This window comes from Periophthalmus magnuspinnatus, chromosome 21 (assembly GCF_009829125.3).
Source record: "Periophthalmus magnuspinnatus isolate fPerMag1 chromosome 21, fPerMag1.2.pri, whole genome shotgun sequence".
Lineage (NCBI taxonomy): Eukaryota > Metazoa > Chordata > Actinopteri > Gobiiformes > Gobiidae > Periophthalmus > Periophthalmus magnuspinnatus.
The window spans coordinates 11,582,100-11,603,928 of NC_047146.1; the positions used below are offsets into that span (position 1 = coordinate 11,582,100).

General features: G+C 39.5%; 3 protein-coding genes across 5 annotated transcripts; 2 read left to right on the forward strand and 1 right to left on the reverse strand.

The window, feature by feature from the left end:
- The first annotated feature begins 2,938 nt into the window (after positions 1-2,938).
- Positions 2,939-12,516, forward strand: LOC117388850 (acetylcholine receptor subunit alpha). Its single transcript, XM_055230721.1, has 9 exons — positions 2,939-2,999; positions 4,014-4,156; positions 4,240-4,284; positions 6,940-7,049; positions 8,159-8,354; positions 9,147-9,384; positions 11,359-11,582; positions 11,722-11,958; positions 12,331-12,516. Exons 1-9 carry the CDS (start codon positions 2,960-2,962, stop codon positions 12,457-12,459), a joined length of 1,362 nt encoding a protein of 453 aa, XP_055086696.1. The 5' UTR covers positions 2,939-2,959; the 3' UTR covers positions 12,460-12,516.
- Positions 12,517-13,174: 658 nt separating this feature from the next.
- Positions 13,175-18,638, forward strand: gpr155a (G protein-coupled receptor 155a). 2 transcript variants are annotated; one of them, XM_033986596.2, is made up of 16 exons: positions 13,175-13,447; positions 13,628-14,131; positions 14,519-14,918; positions 15,255-15,423; positions 15,496-15,651; positions 15,904-15,987; positions 16,073-16,193; positions 16,255-16,339; positions 16,467-16,557; positions 16,666-16,852; positions 16,976-17,062; positions 17,187-17,320; positions 17,478-17,573; positions 17,651-17,715; positions 17,790-17,924; positions 18,059-18,638. In XM_033986596.2, exons 2-16 carry the CDS (start codon positions 13,693-13,695, stop codon positions 18,252-18,254), a joined length of 2,445 nt encoding a protein of 814 aa, XP_033842487.1. In that variant the 5' UTR covers positions 13,175-13,447; positions 13,628-13,692; the 3' UTR covers positions 18,255-18,638. The 2 variants fall into 2 exon arrangements, with proteins under 2 accessions (XP_033842487.1, XP_055086694.1); XM_055230719.1 differs by having other exon boundaries at positions 16,666-16,837.
- Positions 18,639-18,997: 359 nt separating this feature from the next.
- On the reverse strand, positions 18,998-21,762 carry scrn3 (secernin 3). 2 transcript variants are annotated; one of them, XM_033986597.2, is made up of 8 exons: positions 21,709-21,762; positions 21,370-21,526; positions 21,121-21,302; positions 20,801-21,000; positions 20,037-20,249; positions 19,791-19,953; positions 19,228-19,408; positions 18,998-19,159 (listed from the first exon to the last, which is right to left on the reverse strand). In XM_033986597.2, the coding sequence occupies exons 2-8, from the start codon at positions 21,523-21,525 to the stop codon at positions 18,998-19,000; spliced, it is 1,257 nt and encodes a 418-aa protein (XP_033842488.1). In that variant the 5' UTR covers position 21,526; positions 21,709-21,762. The 2 variants fall into 2 exon arrangements, with proteins under 2 accessions (XP_033842488.1, XP_033842489.1); XM_033986598.2 differs by having other exon boundaries at positions 21,370-21,539.
- Between the last annotated feature and the right edge of the window lie 67 nt (positions 21,763-21,829).

The window sequence follows — 21,829 nt, forward strand, 5'->3', positions numbered from 1 at the left end:
TGTACCCTGTTGTGAGCTGCTTTTGTTCTTCCAGCCTGTATTTTGGAGGGACATCTTAACACAAAGGCGATGTTGAAGCCATCCCTCGCTGACACATAATCACTGGGGTTTTGTGGCCACATCACGTCCAGTTAATGTGCGCCAAACTCAGCCTTGTCTCTGCCGATTGTCTGCTGAAATTGGATTTTCACCCAAGCGTTTAGCCTCCGCCCGCTATCATGGGCTGTTTTAAATATATCATACCTTCATCTGTATAAGTGAGTGGGGGTAAGGCACACCAGTAATGTTATCAGGCCCTGTCTATCTATCCATGAGACACACTCATATTGTCCTGCATATGAAAAGACGTTCTGCGGTGGAGGGGCCTTATTCACAGTAATCAGGCAAAATTTAAAATTCCGTGATCCATGAGATAGCTGACCTTTCTGCGACGACTCCGATGTTTACGTCAAAATAGAATATGACATGACCACATTCAGTACAATAATAAGGTTTAGTGGTTTAAAATTGGTCTAATAGATGGTGGTTTAGATGGTTATTTAGTCTTAAAATTGTATTTAACGGTGCTTAATGCTGCTTTGCAGGTAGCAGACTCCCAACCAGGAAAAACTGTATTGTGCACCTTTAATACAATATTTATATTGTTTTCCAACTACAAAAACAATGCTAGTATATGAATGTGATATTTCATGGTAAACTGTTAATCACTATGGCACTGGTCCAAATATTTCATAATTCTGTAACCCATGTATATTGATATGGAGATAAATGCTTTCAACATGTACTGAATGTGAAAATACAATGATATTTTTCCCAGATTTTACAGCGATATTATATACAATATACAGGCCACGTAGCTTCTGTAATCCTCATAATCTGTATTGAAGATTGAGCATCCAGTGTGTTGCCCACTTTGCATCCATCCCCCGCGGATATTCACACCCACTGCACATTTAATCGCTTATGGAGCAAATACCACCAACCCACCCCGGCATACAGTTCTCCGGAGACCTCAATCCTCGCATGTGACCTGCAACCACCCCCCACTTCAGCTCCAAAAATGACCATTCTAACGCTGGAATGGGCAGGGGGGTATTCAGGTGGTCTGGCTGATTGGAAAGACAGTGGGCGGGTTAAGACAAATCCTTCTTAATTCCAGCATTGCCAAAACGGTCATTTGTGCCTAAGTGAGATGAATGGAGAGAGCGCTTGAGTGACTGGCTGATGGAACGCACGGGGGATGTGAGGAAATTGAGTTGCCTGACCCATCACTGGCCACATCTACAAAAGGGTGTGGGGCCAAACATCTGGTCTCAAATGAGCCACTGTAGTGCACACAAGGCTGCTACACTGTCATTCAAGCCACAAGAAAAATATTTATCAGTGAATGTTGGGTATAAATGCATTGAAAACCTAACAAATAAAATACATGTATCAAATGAATTGTGGGACTAAAGGACATTACATTACGTTTAACTTTCCTTCATCTTTGGTATTGTAGTCCAGACTTTTTTGTATTTTACGGTATTTGAACTCATATATGTGCATTTAATCTCATCCCATTTGCCATTAACAATGCTTGTACACAACCTACCGAATGTACATACAAATTTTTGGGATTATTTTCTTTCCAGTTTTGGTGCTGTGAGGTGCTGGTGGACTGTTTGATGGTCCATTTCCAGGAGTTGGAGTTAGTGCCCATCACCCCCTTCCACGAAGCTGGGTCGTCTATGAGACTAACCTAGGCCAAGTCATAGTATGAAGTGGAGAACGTGATGCTGTTAACGTCCTCCATGTTCTTCAGCGTGGCCAGGTCAGTGTAGTTGTTGTTTTTGCAATACTTCTGAGCTCCTGTCCAGTTCATTTTGATAAAGTGGTACTCATGAGTCACGCCGAAGCTGGAAAATCTGGAGTCTTACTTGTATATCAGGAACAGACAGTACTTTACTAGCCACGTTTGAGTATCTACAAGAAAAAATTTGTTATGAGCAGCCAACTCCATTCATTGTGATGTGCTTGGTGTTTTCAAAATCCTCTTATGAAAAATGCAGGCTGCAGGCTCACACACCACAGAAAACTGACTTGTTGTCGATGAAATCAAAGTGGCTTTGGTTAAACGTTCAAATACTGTACTTTCTTTAGTGTTAAACAAATATTTGCTCAGTAAAGTGTTGCGTAATATGTCCTCTTTCAACGCAAACATCTCAATACAAAAGCAACTTCCCACAACACAGCAAGAACACGCCTTTCCACTGTGGGAACTGAACCTGGGATCCTGATGCTGTGAGAAGACAGTGCTTTCCACCTGTTTGTTTAAAATTTGAAACTAGAAATGCCATAAAACCCTCAGATTAGCTTGTGCTTGTTAAAGTTGTCCATAGCAGTGCGGTTCGTTTTAACAAGCTGTCATAATGTGCTTCTACTGTGTTAGTACACCATTTGCTCCAAGCTTTAATAAGGTAACCCAACACGTGGTGATTAAACGGGCACTGGAAGGACCACTTTCCTGGGGTCAAGGTCAAGTTTATTTCCAGACACCACTCCTTCACTTCAACTCTGGGCCCACACCTCTTATTTACTGTATCACACAATTATTTAACACATAAATGTTAATAGTTGAATGAGAGACCGAAGAAATGTGTTGCGTCTTTGCACCTTCAGGTTGTCTACAGCCAACTTCACGATGGGATATTTCAGTAGTGGATTAGCTCGGCATGTTGATCTTCTAACACATGACAAAGTATGCAGCCCTCTCAGATGACAAGCATTGGCACAGGGTCATTCAGAGACAATACCGCTGTGTGGCTGCCGGTGGACAGTGCCGGGCTGGACAGTAAGTCATTTTGTCAGCGTTGAAAGAATGTTTTAGGTAGGTCAAACCTTTTTAATTGTGAAGTGGTCAGCAGGAGACGTGTTGAAGTTGGACGTTGGATTCGGATGCCTGGCTTTATTGGCAGTTATGGCACTATTCATCACTATTCATCTGTTAATGCTGGCAGGTAAAATGAAAAATCTGACCTGCATCCTAAACTAACTCAATGTTCTTAACCTTTGAACTATAATCTCTTTAACTATTTGATCATAAATTTTCCCTAACCTATAGTCTAATTAGTTTATCATAACCAGCTCTTTGATTGGCAACAGCACGTGGATTCCTTCCATTTCACAGACTTTAAAATGTGTAGATCTACAAGATATTCTTAATAATAACATTTAAATGCCTAAAAGCCTAATTCCTGTATAGAGGGTTGTTTGAGCAAGGGCATGTTAATACATTTGTGTTAATGACTACATTTGATTTGGCAGATATGTTGCGGTGAGCTTAGAATTTTACTTTATTAGTTTTTTTAATTATGTATATCTGTATTTGTTATTTTGCTTTAAACATAACAAGGAACAACAAAAGGATTTCAACCATGTGTAACAACTGTATTAGCTGTTATTCCTTTAGTCCTTATATTGACCCAGTAACCACTATACATTTCCCATTTTAAATTCCAAATACACTTCACATAATTTCTCAATGTATAAAGAAGATCAGTATAGTAAAATGATAAAAAAAAAAAAACATATATTGACATTTTTCCATAAAGGGAAGTTGTTGTCTATAAAATGTAGCTTATGAGTCAATTTATGGTACTCTACTTACAATGTTTGCTTTCAATTGACATAAAATATTTAATCACTTCCTGCCCTGTCCTAACAATATATACTAACACAATTTATTAGATGGACTGTAGCAGAAGTCTTAAAGGAGACATACTCTGCAGAAGTGACTGTTATAAGCTTTTGCTGTATGCTAACTCAGAGTTGTTTGTTGAGTGAATCATGTGTTTCATCCCAATACTTAGTTGATATTATTTACTGATAATTAAGACTCCAAAGCATGGGTTTCAAAATGTTGCATTAAGATGAACAAAATGTAAATGATGATCTACTTATGTTCTAGTTCCATCAGTGCTAACCTGCAAAACCATGTCTTCTTTAATGGTATTCTATGTGCTCTGTCGTAGGTGTAGCTTGGGCCTCCAGTGATGAAACCCGCCTCGTAAAGACCTTGTTCACTGGGTACAACAAGGTGGTGCGTCCCGTGGCTCACTTCACAGACCCGGTGGTAGTGACAGTCGGGCTGCAGCTCATCCAGCTCATCAGTGTGGTGAGACTGTATAATAAAAACACATGTAAACATCCAGTCTGAACCAATAATCACTACATATCTAAACACATTCTTTCTTACAGGACGAGGTCAACCAGATCGTCAGCAGTAACGTGCGCCTCAAACAGGTAGTTTCACAAATATGAATGCGTGTATCACTGTTTGATATAATTATCTGTTTGCAAGAAGAAGATTTTACACCATGTTATAATGGTTTTCTCTCATGGGCTTGCTCAGAGTTGTATTTTGATTGATTCATCCATGTTTCAGTAATGCTTTATTGGCTTTTGAGGCTTGAGTGCTACAAAAATTTCTGTTTTCACCTACCCCCTATCCTCACTCATAGCTGAAATATTAAATACATTTTGACTCATATACATATAAAGTAAAAAATGTTTCTTGGCAATATTTCTATAATGAAAACATAGTAAATACAAAAAAATGCCAGTTCTACAGATTTTAACATGAAATCATGCAAATATTTTTATTACCGTAAATTTCGGACTACAGAGCGCACCTTGATATAAGCCGCACCAGCTAAATTTGAAGAGAAAATCAATTTTGTACATATATAAGCCGCACCTGAATAAAAGCCGCAGGTTTTCATATTGTAACATGAGATATTTACACAGAAAGACGGTGCACCGACACGCTTTTTTTTAAACTGTGCCTGAAAATTGGCACCAACACGACAACAACACGGGATGAACACATCTGCAGGTTTAGAAAATAAAGCTGCACCAACACGGAAAATCTGCTTTTATTTCCTCTGAAAACTTTTGTCGTCTTTTTACATTGACCAAGTTGGATTCATTGATGTCGAGCTTACGTGCAGTGGCTCTATTTCAGGGGTCGGCAACTCGCGGCTCCGGAGCCGCATGCGCCTCTTTCAGCCTCATACTGCGGCTCTGCGTGGCTTGGGAACTGACACACACACAGCTCACAGTCCTGCGTAAAGAGCCCTGATTTTCAGACGTTGTGCGCACAGGGGTCAGGAGCAACTTTGGCCCGTCCCTAATGACACACTAATAAGCTCGTCCGTAGATGTATCATGAAAATCCTGCTGGAAATCGCCACAGAAATCTATTTGATGTAGTAGCAAGTATATTATCTGCTCTTGTCTCCGCGGTGACGTATCACGTTTAACACATCAGACACGACGCATTAAAGTAGAGCCACAAGCGAGTGAAAATGAGCCAAAACAAAAGTCTTTGGAGATCTTTTTAACAAAGGGGAAAAGGACAACTGAGGAGCCAGAAGAAGAGACTACGACCTCCAAGAAAAAGAAAGATAAATTTAACAGACAATGCCTACTTAAAATCTGGGTTTGTCGCTACAGGTGACTCACGCACAGAGTCCGCTCTGCGTAACATACGGGAAAAGCAAATAAGGCAATGAAACCTTCAAAACTGCTTTGGCACATGGAGAATAAGCACCTGGGATTAAACGATACGCTACGAGTTTTTTTTGTTGTTGTTTTTTTAAAGAAACTGCGGAGTAGAGTAGACATAATCACATAATCAGCGCGATGCATGATGCAGCGGTTTGGTGAGTTGTATTTTTTTAATGCACTTAAGTTGTTTTTGCCATATTTATCTGCCACGTGTAGAAGGCTTGTCCGTGAAAGTAAAACCTACATTATTCCGTTACATTATTGTTATTATACAGTGTTATCTTCATTTTAGATGTCAAAAAGTATTTGCGGCTCCCAGTGTTTTATTTTATGTGGAAAGTGGGTCCAAATGGCTCTTTGCGTGCGTGTTAAAGGCCGACCCCTGCTCTGTTTCCTTTCTGTTTCTTTATCTTAAAAACTGCATCATATCCATTTCATGATGCGCAAAATGATCGTTCAAAATCAAAACTAGTGAATTCTTCAGAGCAGAATCTTTCCCCACGTCTGTCTCACTTTTACGTTTACAGCTAGAGAGCGCCCCCCAGGGGTCGTTATCCAGTAAAATTCCATATATAAGCCGCACTGCTGTAAAAGCCGCAGGGTTCAAAGCGTGGAAAAAAAGTAGCGGCTTATAATCCGAAATTTACGGTACTAAGCAACTAATACTGGATATTACAATGGACAAAATGTAAAAAAAATAAAAATTAAAAAAAAGAGAGAGAGATCTACATATACATACCAGATCTACATATAAATACCAACCACCAGAAAAAAGCATTTTATGTCAGTAGTAGCCAGCACATCTGTCACATTATCACTGCTTTAGGCGATCCCGGTCTTTTCACTGTAATGACAGCATTCTGGACCAGTGGCTTTCAACCATAGTCCCTGTTTCATTCTTCTTGACCTATTTTGTAAAGATGATTCTACTTTTTGGGCACAAATAATAAGGAATATAATAGTAATACATAATTTAAAATGTTGTGTTTTTTTTTGTTTCTTTTTTTTTTTACAGTTTAACAACCATACTAACCTGCATTTTAATTTGTTAACTGGACTCTGTAATTTAAAACAATTTCAATTAGAAGCAGTATTTCTCATCAATGAACACTTACCCATTAGAATATTGAAAGGAGGACATGGAAATAACTGCAGCATTATGCATAGTATGGTCTATAAACTCAAATGGCCTAACAAACAAAAGGATTAATTTTGAGGATAGCAAATGATGAGATTATTTTTTCCAAACCCTGAACCCCGATTAAAGCCCCTATTTTATCCATTGTGTTGTCCTTACATACTAAATCTATAGGCAACTTAGCTTTAATGTTATTGTCCAGTTATGTACAACTTCCCATTGTTACACATGTCTGTCTCTTTCTATATCCAGCAATGGAAAGATGTGAACTTACAATGGAACCCGGAGGATTATGGGGGAATCAAAAAGATCAGAGTTCCCTCCACTGACATTTGGAGGCCCGACTTGGTCCTCTACAACAAGTAAGCCCCTCCCACAACTATAGTTAACCCACTTCAGCTGCAAGCCATGTATTTAAGTACTGCATTTTCCAGCAACAAACTGAGCACCTGATGTTTGCATCACACTTTCCTATACGCTGTAGTGTGTAGAGTGAAAGCTCACATTTCAAGCTAAATCTGGCCTGGTGTTACCCCTCAAGAACACCCAGCACCCCCCCTACACATGCACACACATATGTTGGATTTACATGCCTTATGGGGACATTACATTGACTTATATTTCCTAGAGACTGATCCTAACCTTAACAATAGTTACTACTTAACCTATTTTAACTTCACTTTGTCCCATGTTGTGGATCTAATGATAAAGGATGGAGACTTAATGTAAGAGAAGCAGGTCCTCATAATGTTAGTATGTATACAGATTTTAGTCCCCACAATGTGATAATTATCCACCCACACAAAGCATATGCCAGGTTTGACACACTGCTGCTTTCTCCCTGACAACCAGTGTCGCAGCAGCTAACACCAGGCCACGCTCTGGTTGGCTGCATGTGTGAATCCAGTGGAAGCATCTTCAGGCACCAGTGTCCATCGCGTTGACATTCCACTCATTACCTCCCCCCACTCACCCCCCTGATGTGGTCTAGTTTGATTTAAACAGGCAGCAATATTGGACGTGCGATTCAAGGAGTGAACTTGATGATCCATTTATGAGGGAAAATATTACCTGGTAGTAGGGTCCAAGACTGATGCAGTTTTATTTGCAGATAGAGTTCAAGCCTGTAGGGACACAGTCTATTCAATGTTGAACAGTAAGATAGAGAGGATGAGGTGGACGGTGGTTCTGCTGCTGTGGTAGAGAACAGGAAGGTTGTGACATTTAGTTGAACCTGCAGGGCATCATTGGCAAGAGTCTTTATATGAACTAATTGATTAATTGAGAGATGAAGGTACAAGGCAGGGCTTAGCCAACTGGGGAAAGGAATGAGGTTATAGTTCCTAGTTATGTTGTAAGCTAATACTTACAACATAAGTATGCTTTGTACCTTAAAAACAAACCAATAGATAGTTAAACAATATCTTCCTGGTTGAATGCACATTTCTGCTTTGTTTGCATGTGTCTGTAGTGCGGACGGAGACTTTGCCATTGTCCACGAGACCAAAGTGTTGCTGGAGCACACAGGCATGATCACATGGAACCCTCCCGCCATCTTTAAGAGCTACTGTGAGATCATTGTGCTGCACTTCCCCTTCGACCTGCAGAACTGTAGCATGAAGCTGGGCACATGGACCTACGACGGCAAGCTGGTCGTCATAAACCCTGTAATCACTCAGTGCAATTCTATGATCTCAATATAAACAGACGCTATACAACACGGGGCAACAGTGGCGCAGGGGGTTGAGTAGGCAGATAATGTTATTGTGTCCATGTGCACCAGACTTTACCCACATCGTTCACATTTTCTGCTGAAAGTACAGGTAGTGGTGATAGAATGGATAATGAAAAAAGAAAACTGAAAGATAACCATTCACCTAGTTTGCTGAGGCTACAGTAGCACCAATGTCAGAAGCAAAAGATTAATGAAAGTGACAAAAGAGCAACTTATGTATTATAATTATATTGTCTGTATCTCAAATGTTTCATTCTGGTTGTTTTTTTGTGATTCTACCAGGATTATCATTATCAGCAATTATTTACATTACTATTAGAGTCTGCATTTGTAATTAGACTGGCCACCCTGTTCCATTCTCATTTAACACAACTAGATGGTATCTACGTTACTGCTGTGTGCCAGCTTTGGCCTGACACAAGAAGATTACAGATGCGCTTGAACAAAGGTCAGGTGAGGGGAGGGGGTTTCACATCTACCATCTACTGGTTAAAAAAAAAAAAAAAAAGTGATAAACTTACAGATTGTAGCTGTAAAGATTGAATATTTATATAAAAGTGACAATTGGATTCATAGATCACAACATGAGTCACCTCACAATGCGTCAGAAAATTTTTTGATTTAGCCAACACAAACAGTTAAAAAATCAAACAATGAAGCAGTTATCATTGGTCGATAAAAACAATCAGATTGAGCAACATTCTTTCTCAAACTCTTACCACAGGACAGTGACCGGCCGGACCTGAGCCACTTCATGGAGAGCGGGGAGTGGGTGATGAAGGACTTCCGCAGCTGGAAGCACCAGGTGTTCTACTCGTGTTGCCCGGACACCCCTTATCTGGACATCACGTACCACTTCCTCATGCTGCGTCTGCCTCTCTACTTCATCGTTAACGTCATCATCCCCTGTATGCTCTTCTCCTTCCTCACAGGCCTGGTCTTCTACCTCCCCACTGACTCAGGTATGGACATGTAACCAGGCTCACAAAGTAGCCCTAGAAAAAAAATGGGAAAGAAGGCAAGGTCAGTTACAAAATAGTGTACAGTAATGTGTTGTACTTATCAGGAAATGACTGATGCCTAAATGCCTCTTGTGTTTTCTTTTGCACATTTTATGGTGAATTGGAGGGCTGCAAAGATTAATTGCAATTTAATCAAAATCACAATTTGAATAAATACAACAAGCAAATTGCAAAAAACCCCCAAAAACAAACAGAAGTTAAATTATCCTGGATTATTCTGGATAAAAATGGCTAACCCCATAGTTTAGATCTGTACAAATGTTTTGGAATGTGATTAGCGTATTTCAGTCTTTTGTCAATTCTTCTGGCTGCGTTTAAAATGTGAACTTCGATCAAAATCCTATTATTAAAATCAAATCACAATTCTTGTCAGAAAAATAGCAAAACGTTCAGCCTGAGTGAAAGGAGTAATTTGTTGTTGTCTTGGTGACATACAAAAGCAGTTGCAATCCCTAAACTAACTATCTCTATTTTCAGTCTGCATTTCTCCTGAATTTGTCTCACTTTAGTGTTTTCAAATTGTACAATATACATTTTTGCTGTTTCTGTCTTGTGAATTAACAGAGCAAAACATTTTTATCTATAGGCCTATTTTTCTTCATAAGGGACTCATCTCATGTTTTTGTCTTTTGCCCCGTCTTTTCTCTTGCGGGTTTGAGAGGATTTCAGAATGTCAAAACAAAATGAAATTCCCACTGAGTAAATCTCATTTCAGCAGAAGCTTAGACCAAGACAGTCCAATAATAAATTCGCCAGTGAATCGTAAAATGTCAACCATATTTAATCTGTTGGCGAGTCCCAATTCGGTCCTCTGACTTTCTCTTTAGTCCATGAATAAATTAATACTAGTGAACAAAAGAGGAATATTAGTAGAAAACACTTATGATGCTATACTGTTATGATAACTTAAACAGACAGCAAGCTCCAAACTTGGCCTTTAAGTATGGGGAGTCTAGCCTCAACCTCCACATCTGGCATGGCTATGGGAGCAGACCGGGCTCATTACCCAGAGTCCCTCAGTGCTGTCATGTCTGAACCAGGCCTTTGCTTTAATGTATTATACATCACTTGATCTGCGCCTCTGATATGACTGCTGACAGAAGAGTGCAGAAAGAGGCTGATGCCAGAAGATGCTCTCAGTGGGAAAAGCCGGCATCACAAACGACACGCCCTGAATACGGCTGCTGTGAATCACTGTCAGTTTGTTTACTCTTTCTTTGGTTTGATTTGAGGATAAAACGTCTGTTCAATGTTTTAAAGTGTAGTAAATGTCTGGAGGCCTCGCTCACGTGGGCCTCACATGAAGCCTGGATTTGAATTGTTGTAGTATAGTCAAGCCACAAAGTAATAATGTAATAGTATTATTGCTATCATCATGAACATCTCTTATCTCAAAAACTGGGTTACAAGTTATGATTTGAGACACAGTTCAGTTCAGTCAGCTTCATTCACAGTTACTGTCATTTCTCAGAAGTGAAAAATGTTGCAGTTGCTAAGAAGAGTCTATTGAAAAGACGATGCAATGTGTTTCTTCATTTGGCATGATTTGGTGGTATAATACATTTTTAAATGGTTTTCAAACTCAACTTCTTTAAATCATACTTCAAATAAGGTTTACAGTCAGTTAACAATTGCCACTTGCAGTAACCTACTTCAGACTCTAGGGGGCCCCACACCGCTGAATAAATCATATAGTGCGGAAGACATGCGTAAGGCACAGTGATATTGTGGTTCAGACTGTAATAGCCGACACATTTTCTCTGTACAGTTTATATTCATGAAATATACCCATACTGTACCTCTTTAAACGGGAAGCCTTTGTCCAGTGTGTAACTAAATGATTTTGAGCCTCAATAACCTTACCATGCATATGTATATATCCTTCAGTGTTATCTGTAGGCCTGTATGTTGCAGGTGAGAAGATGACCCTGTCCATCTCTGTTCTCCTGTCCCTCACCGTTTTCTTGCTGGTCATCGTGGAGCTCATCCCCTCCACCTCCAGCGCGGTGCCTCTTATCGGGAAATACATGCTTTTCACCATGGTTTTCGTCATCGCTTCAATTATTATTACCGTCATTGTGATCAACACTCACCACCGCTCCCCCAGTACACACACCATGCCTGAATGGGTCCGCAAGGTAAGCACATCTCATTTATTACTTGAAGAACATCGCCCTCTAGTGGTAAAGGTGTGGTATTGCTTCTGCTTGTGTATTGTTCTCACCCCATGTGCCCTGTTTTACTGCCCCAATGACTGTACCCTTTGTTTTATGGCAGGTTTTTATCGAGACAATCCCCAACATTATGTTCTTCTCGACAATGAAGCGTCCCGGAAAGGAGAAGCAGATTAGAAACATCTATGGCGCAGACTTTGACATCTCAGACATCTCAGGTAACCAGGCGACCTCAGTGCCCTACCAGTCACCCATCACCAAGAACCCAGATGTACGCAGTGCCATAGAGGGAGTCAAGTATATTGCGGAGACCATGAAATCGGATGAGGAGTCTAACAATGTAAGCCATTTTATTTTGTGTCTTGTGTAGAAGTTCATGATCGTTAGGATATAGTAAGACTCAAGTAATCTAAAAAAAATAAAATAAAAATAGCAACAACACTACAAAATCCAAAAGGTACTGGTAAAAGTAGCCTATACCGAGTAGTAGACTATACATTAGACCCATACTTGACAATTACAATACAGTAGTTTCTTTATTACATTACTGATACTTAGGCCTACATATTCTACATACAACTACTACCACTATCCTATTTATTTCCAGGCAAGTATAAGGTTAGCCTACACATTTGAATTTGTAGTCTATCATGTATTTTTTGTCATTGTTTACATCTCATTAATTAAAGGCATAATTGTTATTCCCCTGCAGGCAGCTGAGGAGTGGAAGTTTGTTGCCATGGTGCTGGACCACATTCTCCTCTGTGTCTTCATGGCGGTGTGTTTCATTGGCACTTTGGGTGTGTTCGCAGGTCGTCTCATTGAGCTAAGCCTGCTCTGAAGTCTTGACACAGTACAGGCCCAGTCCAACCCAGTCCCTGTTATTGTGACCTCTGTTTGCGTTGTTGAGTTTATGGCTGTATACTCCTGCTGTTATGGTTTGGTGACTTTATACTTATATTGTTTGATTTTTCATATTTGACAATAAGCTACTTTGTTTTGTTTGACTTGACACATTTATGGGAACAATTATTAAAAAATATTATTATCATCATTATCATTTTTACCATTTTTCAGTGTGAGATGTGAAATTACGCTTATTGACGAGTAGGAACAGGAGCACTGAACTGTACTCACTCATTTGACTGTCAAATATGTGCATAATTTGTTGTTTTTTTTCCCCAAGCACACTCTTAGTTTCAGTTTGGAAAATATAATGTACATATTTAATAGCCTAAGTGAAATTTTAGACTGGACTGAATGTTTTTGGGTTGTTTTTTTTTACCATTTAGACAACAGTGACACAACATTAGTAACAGTGCTTCTTTTACAGCCTGTGTTAAGGAGACAGCAAGCCTAACCTATGCAACTCACAACTTGTTATACTTGCTATAATAACGTACAACAGTAATAAGTAGCTTCACAATGAAAAGAGGCCATTGTTATTAACATATTTCCAGTTGCACAGTGAATCCTCCTCATTCATGACAGTAGAAGCTGGCCACGCCCCCTCCCCGCTGCGGCGCCTGTGATTGGTTGGTCGCTGTAGACGCTTTGGGGCAGAGTGACTGCGGCAGGTTACCATAACGCAGATTGTGCGCTCCCTCAACAGTTTCTATGGGCTTACATAACACCTTGTTTATGGTAATCAGGGACTTTATTTTACAACCTCTTAAAATATTCGTCGTAGTAGCTAAGTAAAGTAGTATTTAAGTCACTTTTAACAGCAGACTTTATAGCGGATATACAACTTGTCGACTACCTCCTACTATGGCTCCTCACCCACACTTCTCGGGACAGATAACATGAGGAGGACGCAGCGTGCAGAGGTAGGCTATACAAGTTGTTTAACCGTTAGACAAGTTCCTGTTTTTTCTGTCAAACTCAACCTCAGGCCTATATTATTGTATTTATTTGCATTATTATCAGAGGCGTGTTACAACCAAACATAAAAGTCGTTATCTTTTTGCCTTTGAACCAATGACTTTCTGTTCTCCACCATTTCTCAGTGCTGCTGCTGCTGCTGCTGCCTTGCTTTAGTGGTTGGTGGTTATATCTTGGCCCAAACCTATAGATGACAGCCGACAGGATCATGGCACCAGATGGGACTTTCCCCTTTTTGTACGAGGAGGACCCGGGTTTCTCCACTGGCTCCTCTGCCATGTCCATTGACAACTTGTTCCCTGCGTTACTGGAGTGCTTTGGCATTATTCTGTGTGGGTACATAGCGGGAAGGACTAACATCATCACCTCCACCCAGGCCAAAGGGTTGGGGAACTTTGTGTCCAAGTTTGCCCTTCCCGCATTGTTGTTCAAAAATATGGTGCTGCTGGACTTTGCCAACGTCATCTGGCCATTCTTGTGGAGCATCCTCATTGCCAAAGCCTCAGTGTTTGTAATTGTGTGTCTTCTAACATTGTTCGTAGCCTGCCCTGAGAGTCGATTCAGTAAAGCTGGTCTCTACTCAATTTTTGCCACCCAAAGCAATGATTTTGCTTTAGGGTATCCTATTGGTGAGTATGTCGTCAAAGCTTCCCACATTTACCACTGTCAGAATGCAGTCTTAAGTCCATAATTACACATTTCTAACACCTGCACAAAGTGTATGTGTTTATCCTTGTCATTCTTTAAACCTTTGCCATTCCTTTGGAAATGATAAATTGTTAGTTTAATTGTTGTTTTTACCATTTATAGACTAAACATGTGGTTAAGTATGATTTAATGTTCAACCTAAAACTTTACAGCTTTATAATATTTTTGCGCAATTGTCTTTCTCACAAAACAGTGATTTGCATTTACTTAAAGACTATTCAATTTTAGCTTTACACTGTCAATAATAAATACACTGGATTAAATTTAACTCTTCGTAATTCATGCATTTTATTGTTTATATTTTGCAGTTGCAGCCCTCTACAAGAACACATACCCAGAATACCTCCAGTACATTTACCTGGTCGCACCTGTGTCACTAATGATCCTCAACCCTATAGGATTCGGGTTTTGTGAAATCCAAAAGTGGAAAAACCAGATCAACCACCAACAAGGCAAAATTGTCATAGTTGGACATGTTATTCTACAGGTCCTGAAGAATCCTATAGTATTTATGGTTATTTTTGGTATCATTGCACACTTTGTACTGCATCAAAGAATCCCTGCATTCATGGCAGAATTTGTTGATGGGTTGGCTAACTCTTTTGGAGGAGCAGCTCTTTTCTATTTGGGTCTGTCCATGGTGGGTCAGCTGAGGAAGTTAACCAAGTCCACTGTTGTGACTCTGATACTGCTCATCACTGCAAAACTGTGAGTGAAAACTACCACCAGTCACTTTGACCAATAACTTACTTATTTTACCAGAATGTAAGCCATACTCTTAGATTAGATCCCTGTTTAGTAAAATGACTTTAACAGAGCACTGAAAAACACTTGCCATGAGTAGTTTCATTATAGGAACTTTGGCTAGCCAACATGTTTTGAGTGACTCATACTCTGGAGACCACAAGTTTTACACAAGCTATTACATGTTTAGTGATCTATTCAAAGCCTTGACTTGCTAATGTTATTCCAATGCTATCATTTACAGTGGTGCTTATAATTATTAATATTCATGTTCTGTTTTATTTAATTATTATTTTGTAGGTTATTATTACCCCTTGTTTGTAAAGACATGGTGGAGCTGTTGGACAACAGCAATACTAGCACCTTAAACCATACCAGTCTCTCCAACTATGCTTTTCTCTATGGAGGCTTCCCAACTGCTCCAAGTGTGGCCATCTACGCTGTTTACTACAATGCAGAAGTTGAAGTTGTAAGTATAAAGAGCTGTTTTGAAGTACACAGTTTTTATATGTATGTAATAATTTTTTGTATTTCTTTTCAGGTGACGTCCGGCATGGTCATTAGCACTTTTCTGTCAGCCCCTATAATGTATGTCTCTGCCTGGCTGTTGACAATCAACTGGATGGATCCAGATGTTTTGAGGAAATCGCTGCAGAATGTCAGCTTCAACATTAGCATAGTGGGACTAGTTGTTTTGGTAAGTAGATATAATAGTTAGTCTAGTGATTATGGTAGTTAGTGTGTCTCTAATGATATTTTGTGCTCATATCATTTTCAAATGTATTGTGTGTGTGTATTGTTTCTATCTAGTTAGTCAAGACTTACATCATATGTTGTGCAATCTATTCCGTATTGCTACACATAAATGTTTAAAGTTTAGGCCCTGTTATTTGCCTAAGGAAATAATATATACAATACAATAACATTAACAAACATCTTCGTTTAACAGGTTTGGACGATAAGTGTCATGTTTCTCAGTAAAAAATTCAAGAGGCTACCTCACAAGTTCGCGGCCAATTTATTCTTTGCTCAGGTCCCTACACTGATAAATGAAATGTACAAAATCTCATCTAAAGTTATGTTGCATTTGTAATATTAATTTCTCTTTGTTTTTATAGTTCATGACATGCCTTGGAATGATCCTGTGGAACTATATTGTTTACACGGACAACTTCATTGGACAGATCTTTACATTCACAATATTATGCATCTCTCTTTACAGCACTTATGTGTGGTCAGGTAATGTTTACGAAATATAGAGCAAATTTGACCATTTTTAACACCATAATTTTTGTTTTAGGTTTGATAGCCCTGTCTCTTGTTCTACTGAAAAAGTATGAGGATATGAAAGTGTCATCAGGCATGTTGGTCATTGTGGGCTGGGGGTGAGTTACTAAACAAAGAAAGGAGAAATGAAACAGAAATATTTGCAAAAAAGTGCATGTTTGTAAAGGACAATAAAAACAAAATACTTGACTTATGATTCTCTTTATTTTGCTCTTCTATTACCAGAATTCCTGCCTTTGTAACAAGCATTTTGCTCATTTCTGGGGAAATGGTGTCTGGCACTATAGATTTTGCTTTCTTTTACGGCAAGGCTCAGGTGTGTAAACCATCCAGCACTTTTGTCTAGGTCTGTGGTCGCTGCCCTAGAAAAAATACACTACAGTATTGCCATTGACTAAAGTCCCGGCTTTGTGTCCTCTTCCAGATAATCTGCTCCACAGTAGTGGCTGCCCTGAGTATACTCCTTGCAGGCAGCTCTCTTGTGTGTCTCAGCAGAGGAACCTGGGCACAAAAGGATGAGGGAAACTCGCCCACTATTGAAGACACTCTAGTGGAACCTGATAGCCCAAGTATTTCTGAGTCAAATGGTTTTTCAGGTGATAGTGACAGAGGTATCACTTTTTATATTGTTATAAATCAAACCTTACATTTTACATGCAACCTCTGACCTCATTATTGATTACTGTGAATGCCTGCGTAGTTTTACATCGGCCATACTTGTTGTTTGTTATCAGCTTGCCTCATATGTGACTGTGCCCCACCTCAGCCCATGCCTGATATGATCATAAGCACCAATATGAACAACCAGCCCTCACTCAGAGGTATAGTCAGTCATGCATTGTCTCTGCAATGCTTTTCTTTTGTACACAAACCCAGCAGACCTTCCTAATATATATCTGAGAGGAGACAAGGGTATATTCTTGAAATGCTTTTCCTATTCTTCAGGTCAGTGTGAGAATAACTGTGAGCAGACGGAGTGTCTGCTCATTCAGCAGGAGGAAGAGCGGTTGCAGCTTGTCGACAGACAGGTGGCCCGACATCTTATCTTGTGTCTACTCCTCACTGTCTGCTTGTTTGCTGTGAGTAATTGACCTCAGGGTTGAAATTAAACAAGTTAATATTAACACATTATTCTTTCCAAAGTCCATTCATTTACACAATATATTAGATGACTTTATAGTGTAACCTTTCCTTACACGTCAAGTGTTAAATCCCTTTTAATTCCTGTTTTGACAGAACTTGTCCAGCTGCCTGTGGTTGCTGTTGAATTCTGTTCCAGGTAGACTGTATTTAGAGCTGCAGTTTTTCTGTGCAGTGGCTAACTATGGGCAGGTAAATGTTTTAAAACTGGGATTAGTGGGATTTCCCTTGTGTACCTCTCTGGTAACTATGATGTTTTGTGCACCCAGGGACTTCTCTCATTTGCACTGTTTGGGCTGGACAAACATTTTATCATTCTGCCATTTAAAAGAAGGTAATTTTCTACCCAGTTTTATGTTTTTACTAAGCAAAGCATTGTGTTCAATACATGTTTGATAAACTTTTAAGGTTATACTCCCTGTGGAGTAGAAGACAGACGGAGCAACCCCGGACAGATCTCCCAGAGGATATCAGGATGACCTGCACTCAGTTCACCAAATACCACAAAGACCAGTGTAGTGAGGATATTGTCAGACAGAGAAGGTGAGAGTAGGTTTGCATACCTGTGTTCTGATCACATATAACAACAAATATTTTTAGTGTTTTAAAATGTATAACTGTTTTCCGTTTTATTAACATACTGCCTTTTTTTGGTGCTGGGCTCTGTTGACTTGTAGGTGTGGCAAGAGGACTATGGTGGCCTGTTTTCTGGGTTCTGAGCTAGTAGACTGGCTGTTGCAGGTGGGGCTAGCCCTGGACCGTGGGGAGGCTGTTCTCTATGGGACAAGGCTGCAACAAGGCGGTTTGCTACAGCATGTTAACCATCTGCATGGTTTCCAGGACAGTCCTCTATATTACCGATTCACAGAATAAAAAAATATTTCAAAAATGAGATGTCAGCTCATGATCAAATAATGCCACTTATTTACATTAAGGGAATGTTGCTTCTACTTCTATATAAAAATCGAATTCCTTAATAACCCTCTGTGACAACTATAAGTTAGGTGTATGACTAAAGCACATAATTCACACAATTTGCTAACGTCAAAGTAATTTCATGCGATACGACAAAATCACCCCAGTGCTATTTCAAAGGTTTCTTTTGATTATCTGCTGTTTTTTCACCATTAGGTATGGCCTCAAGTAGTGCCTCAGTGTAGAAATACTTTGCCTAAATACCTCAATACTTATCAAAACCAAAGAAGGGATTATGTCATTTGTACATGGCATTCATGAGGTACTATGGTGACATTTCATCATGTGAATGAATTGTGATTTTGCTTGGATGCTTGTAAATGTACACAAGATGAGGGAATGTAATATTTGTTGTGTTGTTTATTGCAGTATTATTTACAAAATATTATATTAATTAAAGTAACAGATTTTATTGAACTATTAAATATTGCAATGTACTTAATTAATTGAATCATGCCCAATCATGAGTAATACAGTTTTACACATGTTATACAACACTATGATGTTCTTACAGCTTGATTAACGTTTCAATATTAATCTCAACCACATTTGTCACGTGTTGAGATATGTTGTCTTCTGTGCTCACCAAATATTGGATTTTATGCAACAGTTGTGTTTTCAACAAGTTGAGACATCTCCCCTTAGCTTTTCTCATAAATAGCCATCTCCTCTTGAACACAGTTTGAAAACAAGTTGACCAAGTAATCTGGCTCCGTAATACCCTCTGAAACAATCTTGTCCATCTGATCAATCTTGTTTTTTTCAAGGCCCCTCATCCTCTCTGTGATCTTCTGTCCTCTGTCCTGCAATTCAAACAATTATGAGTTGTGAAAAAACAACAAGTAGTGAAACTAAATGACACAATTTCAACCTTGTGGGACTCAATAATGGCAGATACGAGTTCATGCTTGACAAATAACTTGTGTTTGCGATCGGGTTTGCTTTGGAAACGAGGCTTCTTCTTCACTGGATCATCTGCACCATAGGTAGGAGAACATGTCTCCTTAATCTGCTCCATGCCTTCCATAAAAATGAAAGGTTTGAATACAGACCTGAAAGATATGTAATAAACACATGTATTAATAGTTCTGTATACTATTTCTTCCAACAGATGAAATGTCATAACTAAGATTGTAACTTGTTTATGACTGGTATGTAGCCATGAAAGACGCATAATGCTGTGTTGTCAATCAAAGTTATGATAAGTGGCAGATGATGTAAATACTGATTGTTTCTTACTTACTTGCACATGCATGTGTAAGTGGGTAAGGGAGGGTGTTAAGTCCTTATTTTTGTCTTAGAGCAATTCCTTTTGTTTTGACATTTTAAGATTATGGAGATGGTATGACCAAAACTGAAACTCATATGAGGTGTTCTTGCTCTGTAGTGTTCATAGTATAAATATATATTATAATTCAAAATCAACTTTCATACCGTGCTGGATCTGGGGTTGCAGTAAAGTAATGCACGGCTGGCAGACTTTGATCAATAGGAACCACAGAAACCATGCTTCCTGTTGACATGAACATTCCCTCCATGTTGATGCCACTTTCTTTATCTCTCAAGATAGCCATCATTGTTTCTGCAGTAATAGAACCTTAAACATAAAAATAAAATACATTGTTGAACCTTTGTTTTAAAATCTCCATCAGCCAACCAAAAGACTTCAACAGTGGTTACCATTGCTTTTTTCCAGTAGCATCTTCCCCTCACAGTAGCGACTCCCAGAAGCTTCGATTCTGGCTGTTGTCAGGTAGGAGTAGACTGTGGCAAAATTAAACTGACTCTTTCCATCCCACCAGCCTTTGCTGCGAGCGTAATCCCTCATCTCAGGATGCTCTCTGTCAATCTTCGTAGTGATGCCATACTGATTGGATATATTGCGATATCCACCTAAAAAATCAATAAAGACTTAAAAAAACAAAACAAAAAAAACACCCATATATTCTTGAATAAATAAAAAGGTACAGATGTTTATGTGAGACTGGACAGAATGGAGTGAAAGAACGTTAAATACATATACACTGCCTGGCCAAAAAAAAAAAAGTTGCCACCAAAAAAGTAGGTCACACACTCTAATATTTTGTTTTGCACACAGTCGCTTTGGCATTGTTTCGATAAGCCTCTGCAATGCCACATGATTTATTTCTATCCAGTGTTGCATTCATTTTTCACCATGATCTAACCACTGCACAAAGCCTTCTCCAGCACATCCCAAAGATTCTCAATAGGGTTAAGGTCTGGAGTCTGTGGTGGCCAATCCATGTGTGAAAATGATGTCTCATGCTCCCTGAACCACTCTTTCACAAGCAGCTGGCAATTTATTTTTGGCCAGGCAGTGTACATTAAATATGGTGCTCTCTAGTGGACAGAATTGCTATGACAAATGGTGTAAACAGTAAGAAAAGTTAAGAAACCATATAAAGACATAATTTTATGCTTACTCTCTACTCTCTCTGCTGCCCAGTACTTGGCAGATGTCTCCAGCAGCCAGGCCTCCTTCCTGTCAGAGATGAGGAAGCTGTTGTGGTAGGTGAAGCCACTCTCATCTTCCATACAGGATCCCCCCTGACCATATTTCTGCAGAAGCTCAGTGATCACATCCACTGCTCCCTCTGCTGTGTCTGCCCTTTCGAGTCCTAGTCTGTAAGACAATGGTGATTCCGTTCTATAGATTATAAAGTAGTAAAAAACATATACTTGGAGACTACAAACATAATTGTGTGGTAAGTACAGAACAAGGCTTGTATCCCAAAAGCAATACCTGACTAGGTCCATGCCGAGAAGGGCCTCCTCACCATCAGCACTCTCTCGGCCCCATACTGCTTCATTGCCAATGCACACTCCATGTTCATTTGCTCCCATCTCTGCTCCCCATAGCCAGGCTGGTTTACTCAACACCACTGCATGTGTGTGGGGGACCTGCTCAATCTCGATGTATGTGCACTTCACAAAAGAAAACAAGGTAAATACATTGCAACTTAATTTCCCTATCATTCTGACTGTTACTCACCTCCACTGTCCTGCCCTCTGCATGGTCACTGGCAGGAACATACACCACCTCCTGCACCTCGTCACAGGGCCTGTCCGAGTTCTTCCCAAAGATGATGCGCTGTCCCACAGTGGAGGGGGGCAGAGCTACAAATGTATCACAGGATGACGGTTCCATTCTAGGTCAAAAAACTAGAAAAATAGATAACATCTTAGGACTTTATACAATAAATTACAGACTAACATTTCAGGAGGAATTATGTTATTAGGTGCAAAGATTCATTCCCACAGAAAAGACAAACACTTAAAGGCATCAATGTGGAATAAGGAATTAAAAGGTCCATGTATTTTCCAATGTTACCTATAGCTGTCACTCTGTAGTTTCTACTTTCATTTCTGCAAGTTGTTCTGTCCGTCTGATGCCCATGACACGGAAACAGTATGTCACGTGACGTAAACATTAATCATAGAGGTTTAATCTA

Bases quoted from the DNA above. Each gene is read 5' to 3' on its own strand.
- LOC117388850 (XM_055230721.1), top strand. From the start codon at position 2,960: ATGGCACTATTCATCACTATTCATCTGTTAATGCTGGCAG. The intron at 3,000-4,013 runs GTAAAATGAAAA...GCTCTGTCGTAG, and splicing joins TCATCTGTTAATGCTGGCAG to GTGTAGCTTGGGCCTCCAGT. The intron at 4,285-6,939 runs GTAGTTTCACAA...TTCTATATCCAG, and splicing joins GTAACGTGCGCCTCAAACAG to CAATGGAAAGATGTGAACTT.
- gpr155a (XM_033986596.2), top strand. From the start codon at position 13,693: ATGACAGCCGACAGGATCATGGCACCAGATGGGACTTTCCCCTTTTTG. The intron at 14,132-14,518 runs GTGAGTATGTCG...TATATTTTGCAG, and splicing joins TGCTTTAGGGTATCCTATTG to TTGCAGCCCTCTACAAGAAC. The intron at 17,321-17,477 runs GTGAGTAATTGA...CTGTTTTGACAG, and splicing joins TCACTGTCTGCTTGTTTGCT to AACTTGTCCAGCTGCCTGTG.
- scrn3 (XM_033986597.2), bottom strand. From the start codon at position 21,525: ATGGAACCGTCATCCTGTGATACATTTGTAGCTCTGCCCCCCTCCACT. The intron at 19,409-19,790 runs GTATGAAAGTTG...CATATCTTTCAG, and splicing joins GCAACCCCAGATCCAGCACG to GTCTGTATTCAAACCTTTCA. The intron at 19,160-19,227 runs GTTGAAATTGTG...TTTGAATTGCAG, and splicing joins CCATTATTGAGTCCCACAAG to GACAGAGGACAGAAGATCAC.